Genomic DNA, 17,166 nt, shown 5'->3' with positions numbered 1-17,166 from the left:
GTTGCACAAATAACAGACGTGATTTCAGATTTGTATTGACATGGTTATGGGGTGTGGAAAACAAACAACGTACACATCACAATAATGACAAAACTATGGCACCCAGCTGGAATGAACTGCAATATAAATTACAAAAGTAATAAAGTAATAACAGTTAATTGTAATAGAGCTTCAACGGTCGGTCAATTAATTAATTAGTTGATAGACAGGACTGATACCAACTGATGGTTCTAAGAATTTGCTGCATGATAGTAAATTCAATTTCTTTGGGTTTTGGACTGCTGGTTGAATAAGATGATGATGTAAACTTGGGCTCTAGGAAACAGTGACAGGCATTTTTCAGTGGTTTTGGATTTTTTGTTTACTGAATAATGAATAAATTAAGTGACTTAAAAATTGGCAGATTAACTGATACTGGGCTAAAATTAAACATAGATGGAAGGTTTAAATAGTACTTTGGCAAGTTCTTTTACCTCCTATTCATTAAATGTACGTTTGTATTCTTACATTCAAACAAAATATGATCCCCATCTCCCAGGTGGCTGTCATTACAAAGGATGCTGACCCTATACAAACCTTTCTTCCAGTAATGTTGAAGATTCTGAAAACATACAATATAATATAGCAGCCACAAATGCTTTTGTCAGTCTCTAGTGGACCTTGTTAATTTTAATGGCTTGATCCAAGGTCTCACTGCACAAGTTGCATAGGATTTGAAACAAGTTTCTGTAAAAGTACACAACCTACTATAGTTTTCTCAAAGTACACCTTCTGTATGTAGGAATGTGATTTCTATTAATACTCTCCTTGAAGGATCATCTAACTGCTACAACTGCAGTTGAGTAGTTTGAATCTACAAATGGACTTGGGCTAATCGATAGCAGCAGCCAGTAGGAGGTAATGAGGGTTCATCAGAATGTGGAGCTGAGGCTATTTTATGCCCTGCCAGTCTCTCTCTTCATCAGCCTCCCCTCTGCACTCATTAATAATGTACTGGGAATGAAAGGTAATGTATGTTATGAAAAATGTATAACCTCATGAAAACCTATAGTAAGAACTGACTTTTAAGTTGTTTATGTGTCTCATGCACTGCACTTGAAAACCTGCTGTTGTGGTTACTTTGCAGCGCTGCGCACAAAACCACAAGCCTCATCTGTTTTACGACTTTCAGTTTCTGAAGTAAGAATACAGTAGATAAAATACAGATGAATACAAATGTTTTGCTTTATAATCGTTTGAAATTGCTTCACACATTAGGTGTTTAAGCAGCTCCTGCTGTATCTTTGTTAGTTCAAACACTGTCCGAAAACTAATCAAAACCGCTGTTTCGTAAGTGTGTTTATAAATCCTGGGGTCATAACAAATTCTAATTAGGCCTGTAGCCATGCCAGTCCAAGCTCTCATTGCAAACAGGAGGGTAATTATTTACACTGCTCAGAATCACTGACACAAATTTATTTTCTTGATTTAAATGAAAAAAAAAGAAAAACTAATCTGTCTTTGTATGCACCCTAGTGCTTGAGGAGACCGTAAGGTGATCTGCTACTTAGCAGTGGAAATAGCAGAGAGGGTATGATGGTGGGCAGCAACACATGATATCGACAACTCAGTAATAGGCCTCATTAGATGCCCAAAGCCCAAGAAATGTGGCACTCTGTTTCCCATTAGGCTGAAAGCACAATGATGAAAAAAAAAAAAAAAAAAAACATAATGATGAAGGATAATTGTTAGAGAAGCAAGGTGTATATATTCATATTTTAGTATAGGCAAGCCATAAAAATATTTTGCATATACACATATCATATTAGAATATAAAGAATGTACTATTAAATTAAACTACATCTGTATCTGTACAGATTTTAACCTATACATCACAAACATACTCGGATAATAAAAAGTGAATAAAAGCTACTATCAAAGCCAGTTTAATTTAGAGTAATCCTGACATGTAGCTGTGCAGGTTTTATTTTATGTATGTAAAAGTATTAAAACTGAACAACACAATACAGAAATGTGTTGGCACTAACCCTCACTAAGCACAAGGTGGGGTAAAAATGAGTGGAGAAGGAAAAATACATGAATAATACAGTGTCATCATGACTCTAACTAGCTTAAAGAGCCTCTTAACATACAGCTAATATCATCAGCAAACCGACATTGACATAAAAATTACTCAAACTGTGTTTAATGAAATACTGTATTTATCAAAACTAAACAAATACACAAACATTATTAATTCTTTAAAAAAAAAACGAGCTGGGCATTTTTTCTTCTCAATTTAGGGAACTAACTACTTCCTGCATCTTGATAGCTAACAGACCTTAGCCGTAGGTATTAGCTAGCCTTAAAGCTACTGTCAATGATGAACTGACAATTCGAATGTTTGATCAATACAGTGCTTCAATCTTTCATTTTTTTACTTATATGAATAAAAATTTAATAAAATTGAATTATTTCTCAGTTGAAAGGTTTATAAATCAACTGTGCACAGAAGCTTTAAAACATGCAGTGCTATTTATTAATCACATTGCTGGGACAATGATCTCTTTACTTATGGTAAAACGGTTGGATTTGTCACACTATTTTGTTAAAGGTGTCTAAAAATGTGTTGGTAATTTTACTTTCGGTTTTGTTTACCACCACTAAACTGCATAAATGAAGTGATTTGATTCACTGTGTTAAAATTGCAGGTTGTTTTTCATTTTACTTTCTTGAATGTGGATTCTTTTATTATTATTATTATTATTTTTGGTTATAAAATTGTTTTGTTTTGTTTTTGTTTTAGACACTAGTTTGTTATTTTTTGTGATTGTATGAAGAACTCTCAGAGTACAACACCTTTTGGAGCATATATTCACTCCCTTGAAAATTGAAATGGAAAAGTTTTGGTGTTTGTGTCGCCTCTTCTCAAAACCCTGGCCTTTGTTTCTAACAGTACATGACAACAATGGTAAGATTAGACTAAAGGTTGGGGTTAGGCATTATAGTGGTTATAGTCAGTATAATGGGAATTAATGTCACCGAATGTATTGTCATCCCAGGTGGCAAAAACAAGTGTGTGTTATTTCTGTTTGTGTGTGTGCGAGTGTGTCTTCACCTCATCTCAAGCGGCATCTTGTCCTCCCACCAGCCATGACTGCAGCGCCATCTTGTGACAGAATGAAGTAGGTTCATCTGACTGCTTTTCAACGCTGACAGAATGAGCTTGTTTGCCCTGAGCACAGAATAGGAAGTCTGTTCAGAAGTACATTTGGTCATATGCTGGTAGTGGTTGTACAGAAATTACATTTTGAGACAGGGTAGTGAGAATGCATGGCTCTGAGGCTCGTCTGGAAAATACAGGGAGAAAGACAGAAATGACTGCAGTATCAGTAGATGGCAGTAGCATCACACCATGGCAAAGGTGCTGATTAATAACCTTTACATGAGATCATCATGTCTTTTGTAGACAAATAACAAGCAGCCTTAAGCTGTGGTAAAAAAAAAAAAAAAAAAAAAACAGAAATACAAAACTGCAGTTATCTTTTATCAGATACAACATGAATAGGGTACAAGATCTTTTTGTAAGATACTTAAATTCATAACCTACACATGAATCAGTGAAGGCATCACTAATGTTTGCTATTTATTAAAACAGTGCATCAGCAAAGAAGAGATCCTCTGTTAATTCCCATTGATAATAAAATGTGTTGGCCCTCTCTTAAGTCACACTCATAATTAGAAAGCCTGATAAGTTAGAATAGCTGTGAGACTTCATAATTCAGTCACAGATTTACAAAGTGTAGACTAATTGCATTTTGCTTTTTATCTCATAAATTGGATCCATTCCAGAGCTGGGATGGAAATCCTCGTCTTCAGTCATGGAAGGAGCCCCATTTGCGTGTATGCTGTGGATTTGCTGTGGCGTGACAAAGCTCAGAAGTTAAAGTGGTGGTGGTGGTGGTGATGGTGGGTGGAGGGGGTTATAACCAACTAGGGGGGAAAGCATGACAGATGCTGCCTTGTACTGGCTGCTTGCACTGGCGTTAATGGTGTGAGCAGCATTTGAAGTTGAGGCCTGCTGCAGGGGCCGAGGGCAACGGCAGACACTTGTCACGTGAGAGGTTATTAGAAACATTTACATGGCTGTGCATTTGAGTGAAGAGAGAAAAAAAAAAAAAACGGCAGCTCTGAGGTCAGGTTGGAAACCTCTGCTCTGTAATGTCACGTTGAACCAACCATTGCCTGACTTGCAAAGATCACAGCTGAATCAACATGTTGTTTTTGCTCTAAATTATACAAAACACAGCAGCAGGATCACTCTCACATCAGGCACTGTACAACATATTCCTCTCTGTGGTATGCGTTAGTCTGTAAACTCTTTGCCCTCTGTCATTACTTGCAGTTCAAACAACACACAACATCTCAAAATAAAACATGAGGGTTGCTCAGTATGTGGTTGCTGTTCGCCATTTCTACCTTTTGCAGGCATCGTGTGATCTGCCAGTCTCATGTTAGCACAGGATGTTTGTGCAGAGCTTTGGTCTCTGCGTCCTGCGTGCTCCCTGCTGGCCTTATGGCCAGATGGGTCAGTGACTGTGTAGTCGGGGCTTGGCGGGCCCCTTCTGTTCTCTGTGTGGGTCCACTCATGGGATTGAAACCCCAGAGACCAGAATTATAGAAGCTGGATCACAAGGTAGATGGGTTGCAAGCTGAGCTGAGACATTCACACACCTATGGACTGGGTGCACACACGGTCCCCACAAAGATACGTTTAAGCTCATGACAGAGAAAGGCTGACGCGTATTACATATTAAACTCCTGGAGGAGATAGATCTGTCAGAGGGTATAATGTTTCACCGACTAACAGTGGAATTAACAAAAGAAAATGTGATTTTTTTTAATAAGCTAGAAGCATACCTGATTTTTTTTTCTTTTTTTTAATCATTTCAGACAAGCTGTTCAGGAGGGTTACATTACTGAACTGAGATTTTTCTTGACATGTCATGTGGAAATTTAGTCAAGTCATCTTCAACTGTTATTGCAGTCCATTAACTCCATTGTGAAGATACATAATTGATGCAGCCTTTGGGTAGAGTTTAATCAAATGGAGAGTGCTCCACACTTCACCGCCAACTGAAAAATGAGACACACAATATTCAGCGATGTAGTTTGCGAGGTAAGACTATAATTCACGCTTTGAATTGATTTATAATCATTTGACTGTACACTTCCTGCACAATGCCCAAAGCAAAACTCGTAGCTTTTAAGCTTTTGAAAGTGAAGGATTTATGAGCCTGAATTAGGATCTGTTTTAAGAAGAAGGAGACTAAGTAAAAGCATAACACCAGACACCTGTTTCTACTAATCTACTCTCAGACAAGCAAACAAAAAGTGTGGTATATGATTTATCCTCTGTACCTTTTAGGTTTTCAATTTCATTTCATCTTTGTTTGATGTGGATTTCTATCACTCTTCCCCAACTATTTATTTCCATTTCAGTATTTTGCTTCTCTTAGCATTTACTTTTCTCTGAAATAACAGTGATCTGTGTGGGATGTGGAAATGCATTGTTTATGCCACGCTCCTTGAAATGAAGGGCTTAGCTCTCTAGTTAAATTTCACAGCCAGCCAGCCCTTATCTCTGTCAACTCCTGTTTAAACCACAGATGATCTGCCTTGGTTTAAATGCTGCTGGCTTTTGTTTGTGCCATGAACCTGGGCTGTGATTCAGAAATGTACTGCTTTATTCTACACAAGCTTCTAAAAGTGAGTTGCATCTTTCACGTAGCCAAAGCATAACAAATATGCAACATATTCATGAGATGTATGCCAGCACACCATACTTCTTTTCTCCATGAATGCATTTTTCTGACAGGGGAAATTGGGGGAAAGCGGCAGATTAGCGCACCTAGTCAGCTGCAAATTCTGAAGAGCATTCGTCTCCCTGAGCCGTCTTAATAACACAACAGTCAATTAAATCCATGAAGTCAGATATGTAATTTTCAAATAATCATTAACTGGGGGGAAAGATGGAATTAGAAGTTTGGATATCGAAGAGATGGGAGGGGACTGCAGGGAGGGAGACAGCAAGGGAGGTATAACAGTCATTACAGTAGAGGCAACATGTACTAAATCCCTCAGCCAAAGATGAGTGAAGATAAAGGAGGTGACTGAGCTAATTCTGTACTGTCAGAATCCATATCTCTAATGACTGTCAAGTGAGCAAATTTCAAATGTATTCTCTCCACCCCCACCCCCCCCCCCCCCCCCCCCCCCCCCCCCCCCCCCCCAGGAGTATAAGTGGTGTGTGAGACAGAGAGAGAGAGAGACAGACAGAGAGAAATAAATACCAGGAGACACTAATGTGATGAGAATGATGCCTGGTCTCTTCCGCTGATTAAAAATGCAATAACCCTGTGACAAAACACACGCATGCGTGCACACACACATACACACACACTGCAGCCTTGCCCCCTGCAGAAGGGCAAGGAGTAGCTCTGTGGACCCAGAGATAAGAAATGGCACCCACTGACCCCAAACTAATTCATGCACCCAGAAAAATAGGCACTGTATCTTTTTCTTGGATCACTCATAGAAAAACAAACGTTCAACGTTTCAGCTGCGCAGCCTGCTCACAAAATTCGCACGTGATCTTCCTTGAGGTGATAATTAGCGCCTATGAGATGATGTGGATGTTATGATTCATGTCTAACCATGGGCTATCTTACTGTATCTCTAATTATAAAATCTTAGTATCACTATGGGCTGGTAACAGTAACTCGCCTGATTTATTGGATCACTCTCATAGAGGAGATACAGCAAAAGATGTTGGTAAACTAAAGGCATCGTGGGGAGTTTTTGAGTACGAGATGCAGCTGGAGAAAAAAATAAGAGTAAAGAGTGTCTTTATCCACCCTGCGTTATAGCAGGCCTCAGTTGGTCACTGACGGGAAGCAGATAAGGTTTCACTCTGGCTGGAGTTGGATAATTGGACATTTATGGAGAGACAGGAGAGCCCAGGGCCCAGGAGCCATGAAACAGAGCTAATCTAGACTCAGCATCAGTAAATTGTCTGTGAAAGAGCGCATCAGGAGTTCTGACAAGATAAAGAAGGCTTTCCTCAAAGGCGGAGGTGGACCAAAGTGACATGAAAACTCAGATAGAAGAAGGCCCGAGCCTTTGATGCTGGGACTTCTACATGTCACATGAGGCACACACTGAAATGTATATTTCATAGAGCAGCGGTGTCACCTTGTCATCCAAACTGGGTCAGACAGACTTGCAATTCTTACACCGTGAGGACAGTTTTGACAACTTTGTAGCTAGACAGCTCTTAAGAGTCAGAACTTTTGGCAACGATGTACGGTGTACATTTTTAAAAGTCTGTAAAATCTATTGTTCAACTTTAGATGTTCTGCACATGATAATCAGCGACTGACAATCCTCAGAGTTGGAAACAGTGAAGTCCTGGTGGAGTGTGCCTTGCTCTCAGTCCACCATGATTAGTTTCCTCCCTTTGATGTTTTCCCCACTTGATTCTCCCTGGAAACTGCTGCCTACGGTACAGAACAGGTGTATACTGAGCAGGTGGGCTCCTTACACAGGAGCATTGAGAGTTTGGAGCTGGAGTAAACCATACTTCATACTATTTTAGGTAGGTAAAAACCATTCCTGTATGAGCCATACTTAGATTATTTAATCTTTTCTGCTTATATTTCAAAGCTCTAAGTTTTTGCTTAATATATCAACATCCAGAATGCTATTGCTTAGGCTGTTTAGTATTTCTTCTCTTTTTGCTGAGCTGCAAATCTAAACTCTGTTCAGCCCCTACTGATTACTTGCACACAGACACTGACACAGGCAATTAATTTGGGGGGAGAGGCTAGTCTTAATTGGGCATAAGTGGGATTTTTCTTGGCCGTGTGCAACACAAAATGACAGACTGTGCGTATGAGAAGTAAAGACCATCTGGTCCCACAGGAGCTGAGAGAGATGCCAGACAAATGGAAAGAGAAACAACAGAAAACCTGTGTGGGTAAGGACCTCTTTCCCTCTATTTCCCTCTCTCTCTCTCTCTCTCTCTCTCTCTCTCTCTCTCTCTCTCTCTCTCTCTCACACACACACACACACGCACAAACAGAGAAGAGGAATCAGCATCTCTTGGTCATATATCATTTGCCCATGTACCAGCCTAGAGGGAGATGCTTACCGGGTAAGGAAACAGAAGTCTCTCATGCGTGGCCTATTCATGTTTTTATATAATAATCAATATTGAAAATAGTAACATTATACTTGCAGGCAGGCAGAGGAATAAAGAACAGTTAGCTCGTAAAGCCTTGGTCATCAGCAGGACAAATTGATCTGACATGTTATATTATTCATGTAGGGGATTGGTGGCGACACTTGGAAGGAGCAACAGCGAGAAAGGGAAACAGCGGATGAGACAGAAAGAGCAAAGGGTGAGTAAAAGAGTCAGCAAGTGGACATCCTCTCCTCTCGCAGGGTCTCATCTCTGCATGACAGCACTGCTCAGCGAGCTCGCTAATGTGCCCTGTCAGGGGGTAAGACAGTAAACGAGCACGACATTTCCATCAGTTTCCAGAAATCCATAAACACCCCGGTGATTAATTGTACTTCTTCATACATCAGTTTAAACGTGCCGTATTCTCTCCTGCTATGAAACACAAACAAGCCAACCGGTACAAACAGACTCACACATGCTCGTGCACAGAAATAACTATCATATGCTGTTTGGTTTAGTTGTATAAAAGATAACAAAATGATTTTATTACATGTTCATAATTTGACAGATATCACAACATACTTGCATGATTGCTCTGATATTAATGTTTCCCACACCATAATTAGGCATAATGTACCCAGTACGAAACTATGTAAAACAAACATGCTTGCAGATACAGGGGGACGGGAGGGGGTTGGTGTCAATTCAACAACAGATTAAAGCCATATTCTTTCATTTAATGAAGCTTAGTCCTGGTAAAGAAAACAAACCGCAGAAGGATGCTGAAGCTCATTATCATTTTCAGAATTTATTTCTCTCTTTTTTTCTTTTTTTTCTTTTTTTTTTTGTTTACATCAAATATAACAGACAAACATTGGCACATGCAAAGTGAACACTTTGTGGTGCTTTTCATTACCATCCAAATCCAATTGAACAAAGACTGGATATCTATTTTTGTACTCCAAACATGAAAATACTCTCAAATATTTACAAAAAAAATATATACTTACACTGCCCATCACTCTAACATAATAATCATCTGGGACTGATTGGAGTTGATTTCGGTAAAATAAAATACTGTATGTGGCAGAGCTTGCTGTTCAAGGTAATTAAATTAACTTCAAGAAAAAGAGGCACAGAAGAAAATCACTTATAAACAATACAAAACAGAAATCAGATAATGGGAACCCCAAGAGAATATGGCTTTAATGACATTTCAAAAGAAAATATCTTGAAAGCGGATCCATTGTCCTTTTTCTTTTTTTCTTTTTTTTTTTTTTGTTATGGCTGTCCTCTTTCACAGTGACCCCTTTTAGCAGGCAAGTTGTTCTCTGTCAGAGAGAAGGGGGCCACAACACAAGCTTAAAACCTACAGTTTGGTTCGGGAGGCCCAACCACACCGGCCTACAGCTGTGCTAGTTTCTTTCAGGACTCATGTATCATGTCTGGATGAAGGTTGGATGCTATCCACAGTCCTGGAGTGCATAGGTACTGCAGGTGGTGCTGGGATGCCTGCGCTCTCTCTCCTGTCTCTGTCTGTCTTTCTCTGTTCCACTACTGCTCCCTTCCCTTTTTCAATCACAGATAAAGGACAAACAGAATTCATTTTCAAGCAGATCAGATCCTGAGGTTGTTGTAACTCACATATGTTTTCTTGGTTGCTTGACCTGAGAACAGAGTTAAAGAAAAAAAGATTAAGATTTACATTAAAAACTGATTCTTCAAAATTCATAAGCAGAGGCATATAAACACCTGCTTTGGGGAAAGTCGTCCTTCTGGGTCGTGCAATCTTATCATCAGCTGTGTGCAATCAGTAGCAACATTTTCTGGTCCAGTGTATTTCACAACTCACAATACCCCCATGTGAAGCCTTACATTCTATTTTCAGATGTTAACTAGTGATAAAAAAACACAAACACCACACAAGTAGGCACCGAACAAATGCTACGGCATGCAATGTGATCCCAGTCAGGATTGCCATGGAAACATATCTGAATGTGGCTGAGTGCCTAAGTGCTGTGTGTGCGTTTGTGTGTTCTCTCATATATCTATCATTGTGAGAAACAATTTGGGTTTCAAACCTTCACAGCGAAGCATTTGTTGTGAGGTGAGGTCATTCTGGCTTGTCGTGACTTCTTTAAAAAGCTGTTTTTTGGGTGGGAATTAAGCCTAGAGTTAGTTAGAGTAAATCTTTATATTTTCAATAACTGTGTTGTGTGTGATGTTGTGGCGGTGGTTGAGACTGGGATAAGAAAATGTGGACCAACAGCAAGTACAAGGATGTGTATATCTGCACACACGCAGTCCTTTCTGTATGGTGGAGAAGGTCAATATACATTTTTTTAATCATGGGCATTGCTATAAATTCTCATTCTGCCGCTTTAATGTTGCTATGCCGACCAAGTCCCATGGGCTATGCAATTAAAGTCGCACCATTTCTTTACAGCTGCATTTTGTAGCTTGGCCAGCATGAATGATGAATAAAACATTAGTAAATGTACGACAGATCACTGCTGGTAACCATAAACAGTTTTCAGAAAGAGCAGTCGTTTTTGGGCAAGATGTTATGTGCCTATGTGTGTGTGTGTGTGTTTACTTGTCTGGGACTGAGACATTTACCTACGCCAACCTCTAAATTTTTAATACTGATAGCTGATTATTCATCAGATCCCTAGAGTTTTCTTATCTTTTGCTCTGCTATTTGTTAGGTTGTGTTTTGTTACCACAGTATTCATTGTTAATGAAGTGAATTTGATCTGAAAAGCATTAAAGCATCCACATTCCTTTCACTGACTCAGAATAACGGGGTGAACACTCCTGCCTGAGAGGTGTAATCATGAAGATATTACACTGTATCAATACCAATGTAAATCTGCAGAACTGTTAATGCTCTTAATCCTATAAATCACTCTAAGTCATCTCCTACAGGGCTGATGGGCCCTGAAAGGGAGGTATTTGGCGCTCTGATGGTTACAGGAATTGACGGACAGTCTCCAGGGATGGTCGAGGCACAGTTCAGGTTTCGGGGCGGTCATGCACATAAATTCGCCATTAATAAATGTCACTTCCACTGCTGCTAAAAAAGAAGGGCAAGAGGAGGAGAGTGTGTGCAGGGAGGAGAGACGAGGCGAGAAGACATTCATGTAGGAGAGACAGAAGGTGAGAAACACTCAGAACAGATGACACCGAACACTTTTGGGAGGGCCTCCCAGAGACCGCATTGCCCTGCTTGGGGACTTTTGATGTGCTGCTGCGACAGATGTTAAGGTTTCGCCCTCTATGCAGAATATGTATGTGCTCGATGAGCCACATGTGTGACTGGCAAGGATATGTTCCCCGTCCCCTGGTACACTTGCATCATCTCTCTGACTTATACGTGCGTAACTCACACATTCAGTCACACACTGATACACACATTGAACACCACACGCACAGATGAACTCTCGCAGTTGTACGTATACACACATACACAAGCTCATTCGGCTCATGACAGATGAGCGTGACAACTGTTGGGTGTTTGGAGAAATTCCCAGGAAAATCTGTCATCTCATAGGCATAATTCAAAGAGGGGTTGAGGGGCTGGCGCACCTGTGGGTGCCATGATCGTTCTATGTGATTAGAAGCGTTGTGGGAGAGGAGGACTTTGGAGCCTGTGATGTGTGATTTGCATGAGCTGTCAATCATCTCTGTCTTCATCCTGACAACTAGAGAAGAGCAAAGCGCTTCCATGGCAACGTTGGTCTAAGATCCAGCTTTTGCAGTTTTTCTTCTCTAAAACCATTTTCAGTGTCGGTGCTGCTCACCCAAAACAAACACTATATCACTGAACTGTGGAGGTATGTAGGGTTCCCCCACTCACGTACTAACACCCAGTATTATCTTTGCTAACAGGATCATGCTTACTGTTTCAGATGAAGGGTGGTATGAGTAACACAGTGCTACAGAGACAGATTATCTCCCTCCATTCCCGGTGACAAAGCCCTGCTTCTTCAAATCTCTTCACAGAGCAAGTCCCCCATCTTCTCTCATGCTCTCTGCCGTGCACTTGGGTTAAAGGTCTAATCATTTATGAGGAAGCAAGATAACTGGGTCCGATTCTATAGGACATTATACATACTTTTTACCCAAGTAGCCACCCAATTAAATTGCTGGAATGGGATTTTCTAGTCAAGAAAGGAAATATGAGAAAGATATGAGAAAGCTCTTCAAAGGAAATTACGATTTAAAGCCAATTGAAACCTCCATTGCACATGTGTATATATATATATATATATATATATATATATATATATATATATATATATATATATAGGTCACCACTCCTGGGTCTGTGTGGTCTATATCATGCCCCAGTCTCTATAGGCTTTATTAACTCATTGAAAACAAACCAGACAGAATGACTGTGCCCACTATAGCTCACAAATACTTATATATGAACGTCATGTGTGTGTGTGTGTGAGATGCTAGCTTTTTTGCTAGCATATTATCACAACACAGATTTAACCTATGCGTATCTAAATGTATAAAAGCATTCATATGGTGTTTTTATTATAAATTATTAACTTATGCCTTCAGAGTTTTAAACTAGTACATTACATAATATGGGTCTCTCCCTTATTTAATAATGCGCTACTTTATCCTATTTAGCATTTATGAGGGTATAGAGACATCTAATTTGAATTTCTGATTTTATTTCTGCTTACAACTACAATATAACACGCTATATTGTAGTTGTAAGCAGAAATACGTGTTCATAAGAGTAAGCTGGTGTCCAAACAGATAATGAATGACAATAAAGTTAAACACTGTTGTAATTACATAAAATATGTCTTTATAGGAAGTTACAGTTACTGCAAACCCTGTACATTAGTAAGCACTTAAAGCTAACCGTTTCACTGCTTATACTTACATTATAGTGAGTTAAAAATGTAATTTTTAAATTCTATATTTAAATCTAAATTTATTTTGACCATAAGTTAGTTAGTTCAGCTTTGTGATCTAATACAGATCATGAATACGGTTGATGTTGCATATGAATGTGCCTGTGAGGCTTCGTTATTGTCTCAGTGGGATACTTACTCATGGGATCAGCAGCAGGGTTCTCACACAGCTCGGTCTTAGCCTCTCCATTGGGCCTTTCACTGGGCTTCTGGGACAGACGTGATGACATTGTGGCAGCTGTGACCACAGCCTTGAAGCTACGCTTCCTCTTCTGTACGTTCAGCTCAGGGTGGAAGATAATGATGTACACCTTGGGCATGTAGAGCATGCCCAGTGCTACTGAGGCACTGAGGTTCATGGAGATGGTCAGGGTGGTTGTCTGAATGTACAGCTGGAAGGAAGCACAGACAGGTAAAACGTGATTTTAATACAGACTGGAAGAGCAGAAAATATAACACAGATGTACAGTTTCTTTGTATGTGGTATGGACCTGACATCTCTATAAGGCAGACAAATGAGTCAGCAGTAGCATTTAAACCCTTATCAAGAAAAATGAGTAAAGTCAGCTATGATGGCTAAACATTCGGGGCCAATTACAGAACAGTCACACTGTTGAGCACAGTGATGAGGCAAAACCTAATAATAACCACTGCCCGATAACAAGATATGAGCATTCAGGGAAAGTTCATTGGTCGTTGTCTTTTTTTTCAGTCCTAGAGTGAAGAAACATCTCCTGACACAAGGACCTACGTCATTAGGGGATATGTTTGTTTGATATATTAGTATAACACAAAACTTCCTGATAAGAACTGATAGCTTAATACAATGATAAAATTCTTGTTTTGATGATATAACATTATTATCAGATACATAGGTGGTCTGCATATTTGCTGTGTGTAACTGTGGGGGAAGGAGCAGCCATGCGGACAGAAACATAATCCAGCAGCATTTATTAAAGCCTGACCTGCAGCTACTCACTCAAGTCAAAGACCGTTCAAGCGTATTAATGACAATAGCAGAAGCATCGCCATGACTTTATCAAAAATCCTTGCATGGCCTCTATTCTACCAGCATGTCCACTCGGACCCTTGACTAGATTGACAGACCATGACCGTGACATGTTGCTCTCCCCTTTTGCTTTCCCCTCATATCAGATGGTTTATCTCACCACTCAAGCATTCATCAGACCAATCTACCGGAGGTGGGAGACTCCAGTAACATGACTTGATTTGAGTCAGACACGAGTTGCAAATCTAAGGACTTGAGACTTACTTTGCTAACTGATAAAAGAGTCGACTTTGACTTACTATTCATAACTTGACACTTGACTTAAACTCGAAAGCGCTTTTTTTTTTTTTTAAATATTAAGTATTTGCATTTTTCTAGCTATTGAGATGTTACTTTTTGATTTATGAAAAAAATTGGGCGATTTGACTTGCTTGATTTTCACCACAGCAAGCTGGGACTTTCTTGAGACTCGGCTGTGACTTTCACGTGTGACTTACTCCCACCTCTGGAATCTTTGCTTTGTCCTCCACTAACAGTTTCTGTCACTGGACCCATTTTAATGTAAAATACAATAAAAGACTAAGAATGGACTAAGAGCAATGTACCTGCAGTAGTCAGCGGGTCTGCATTTATTTTTCTCCAGCTCTGCATGCAGTGGAGTGCAGTCTGTGAAAGGCTCTCACAGCGTTAAGTGGTAAGATCATTCATAAGATTGCCATTCATGTGAACCTTACACGGGTACACTGTCTGTCCGTGACATCCCTTTTCAGAGGTTACATAACACTTCTCGCATTGTCAAATTTTTAACCGCGAGCTTACATAACCCTGATCATGTTATGATTCAGGTTAACACAAATTTTATATTGTGACTCCATTAAAAGCTAGTGAATTCACTAAGAGGTAGTGCGGTAAGTAATTCAGCGGGCACGCAAGAGTCTCTTGTTTCATTTAAGGGTCTTGGAGGAGAAAGAATCAGCTCAAGAGGCGACATTATTGTTTCAAGAGCACATCGCCAAAGCCTCTTCACTAATCTTCTGTGCTTGAAAGCATCAGATGTCACTTATATGCTGCCTTACAGTCAGCAACTGGTAATGTGGATGGGGAGGAGATACAACTGTAAGAACACTGGCCACCACACTGTATCCGCAGAGCAGCGAAAAGCTCACAGATTCACTGAGAGGAAGAAATGTCACCATTTGCATACAGTTTTTCCTGGTAAATAGCACAGCTAATGGTAATTTCTTTCATACAAGACAGACTCATTTAGATGCCAGTCATGCCTTTGTCTTCCAGTCTCCACCAATCATTCAGATGCCTGATATCATCAACATGCCAATACACTCAACTGCTTTTTTCTGTCTCCCATCCCCTCCCGTTTCTTTGTGGAGCAGCATCAGAGGCAGCGATCTGGCTGGAGCACCATGCATTAATAACCGTATGAATATCACAATGCTCCCAGTGCACTCTGTTCTGTGTCTCTCTAAGCTGGTGGAGATCAGAAATCTTGTGCCTTCTCTGAGAGTCTGAGCTGTGAATTTGCAGCCTTTACGATTTGATATTGGGACAAATTATCAGACCACTGCGAGGAGTACACATGGCATCAAATATGATCACCAGAGAATCTCCGCCCTGTGCTGCGTTTCCATGTTTGGTATCTGGTAACCTGTCCGGTATCCATAGCAACACTACAGAGTTTGGTGCGAGCGACTAAACACGACTGGAATAAGCTTTTAATGAGATTCTGATACCTAAGACGCTGCAATGCTGACCCTATCAGAACTGATTTATTGACCATGCAGGAGAGCTGATTTTGGAGCAGGCACACAGTAAGCATTAGGTGCTTGCTCACACTCATCATACACAAGCAAAAACATTCTCACACACACACACAAATAAAACATCTGTAGGTATGTAGGCTTTCACTCCCTCTAATGCTGCTACACATGCACACAAACAGACACACACACACACAGAAACACACCAAACCAAATCCTTATTCTTACTGTCTCTAATCACCAACCCAGGGTTTTTCTTTGCGCCTCTCTATGAGCTTGACCCAAATTCGTAGCCCTTCTCACCCACCACTCGAATGTTGTCACAGAACATTCATAATTAATTCCTGTTGCTTTAACATAAATAAATACATGAAGTCATTTTCACAACTGCTTGGCAACTCTCTATTTATAGCCGCAGTAATGATTTATTAACGTCGTCATCAGGAATCAAACGGCTGATTTTGAATTTTACATCTCATTGACAAGGCAAATGCCAACATCCAGCCACAACAAATGGCATGTCTTCCATTTAGACAAAAAGCTGTTGGGCGTAATTCTCATAATTATACCCACCAGGGATACACTTACTGCAAAAGCAATTTAGTTGGGTATGGTTGATTACTATAAATGCATACAGTGATAAGGACTTGATTCAGTAAGTGACAATTAGGATGCTCTCTGCCCCATTAGAGAATGCCTTCAATAATGGATCCAGAGGATTTGCAGTCTCCTCTCAACTACCTGGATGTCTCTTGTTGTTTTGGGTGGCCTACTTTCTAGCCTGGCTCATGCCATGAATAACTCTCTCTGGCTTTGTGCTGCAAAGCCCTATTCCATATTGGAGACATCGCTTTCTGTGCGGATGGGCTTCCCTTCATTTTGACTCCGCACAGGAGGTCTCCCCTTTCTGGGCATCAAGATTGTTAGATAAAGAGACTCTGCCCGTGTCAGAACAGGCAATTAATAATCAAAACAATCTGAGGAAAAGACACAGCTTTGTTTACTTTGGTCTTTATTGTGTTTTGTTCATTGTTCTAATCAGGGCACGTCTTTATCAAGCATCCAAGAGGAAGGAAATAACTCCTGACTGGCTAAGACCTTGGCCAACATTTAGGAGAGGTCTAAAAATACTGTTTTGATGAAAAAAAATAGTCATTTTTGTGGCTGACTTCGTGCTGGTGCAGAGGAGAACACATGCTGTGTCTGCAGAAAGCAATG

General features: G+C 40.1%; 1 protein-coding gene across 3 annotated transcripts in view; it reads right to left on the bottom strand.

The window, feature by feature from the left end:
- Window positions 1–9,675: 9,675 nt before the first annotated feature.
- Window positions 9,676–17,166, bottom strand: part of LOC121190894 (metabotropic glutamate receptor 7-like) — a 57,170-nt gene continuing 49,679 nt past the window's right edge. Inside the window, exons 9-10 of one of the 3 annotated variants that reach the window (XM_041051931.1) lie at window positions 13,304–13,556; window positions 9,676–9,891 (exon numbers count right to left, since the gene is read on the bottom strand). In XM_041051931.1, coding sequence (XP_040907865.1) covers window positions 9,842–9,891; window positions 13,304–13,556 — 303 coding nt within the window. In that variant the 3' untranslated portion in view covers window positions 9,676–9,841. Of the gene's footprint in view, window positions 9,892–13,299; window positions 13,557–17,166 lie in introns of all 3 variants that reach the window. The other 2 variants (XM_041051928.1, XM_041051933.1) reach the window with 2 other exon arrangements.

This window comes from Toxotes jaculatrix, chromosome 2, assembly GCF_017976425.1.
Source record: "Toxotes jaculatrix isolate fToxJac2 chromosome 2, fToxJac2.pri, whole genome shotgun sequence".
Classification (NCBI taxonomy): Eukaryota; Metazoa; Chordata; class Actinopteri; family Toxotidae; genus Toxotes; species Toxotes jaculatrix.
The sequence above is the reverse complement of the archived record's forward strand: the minus strand, read 5'-3'. Positions and strand labels throughout refer to the sequence as shown.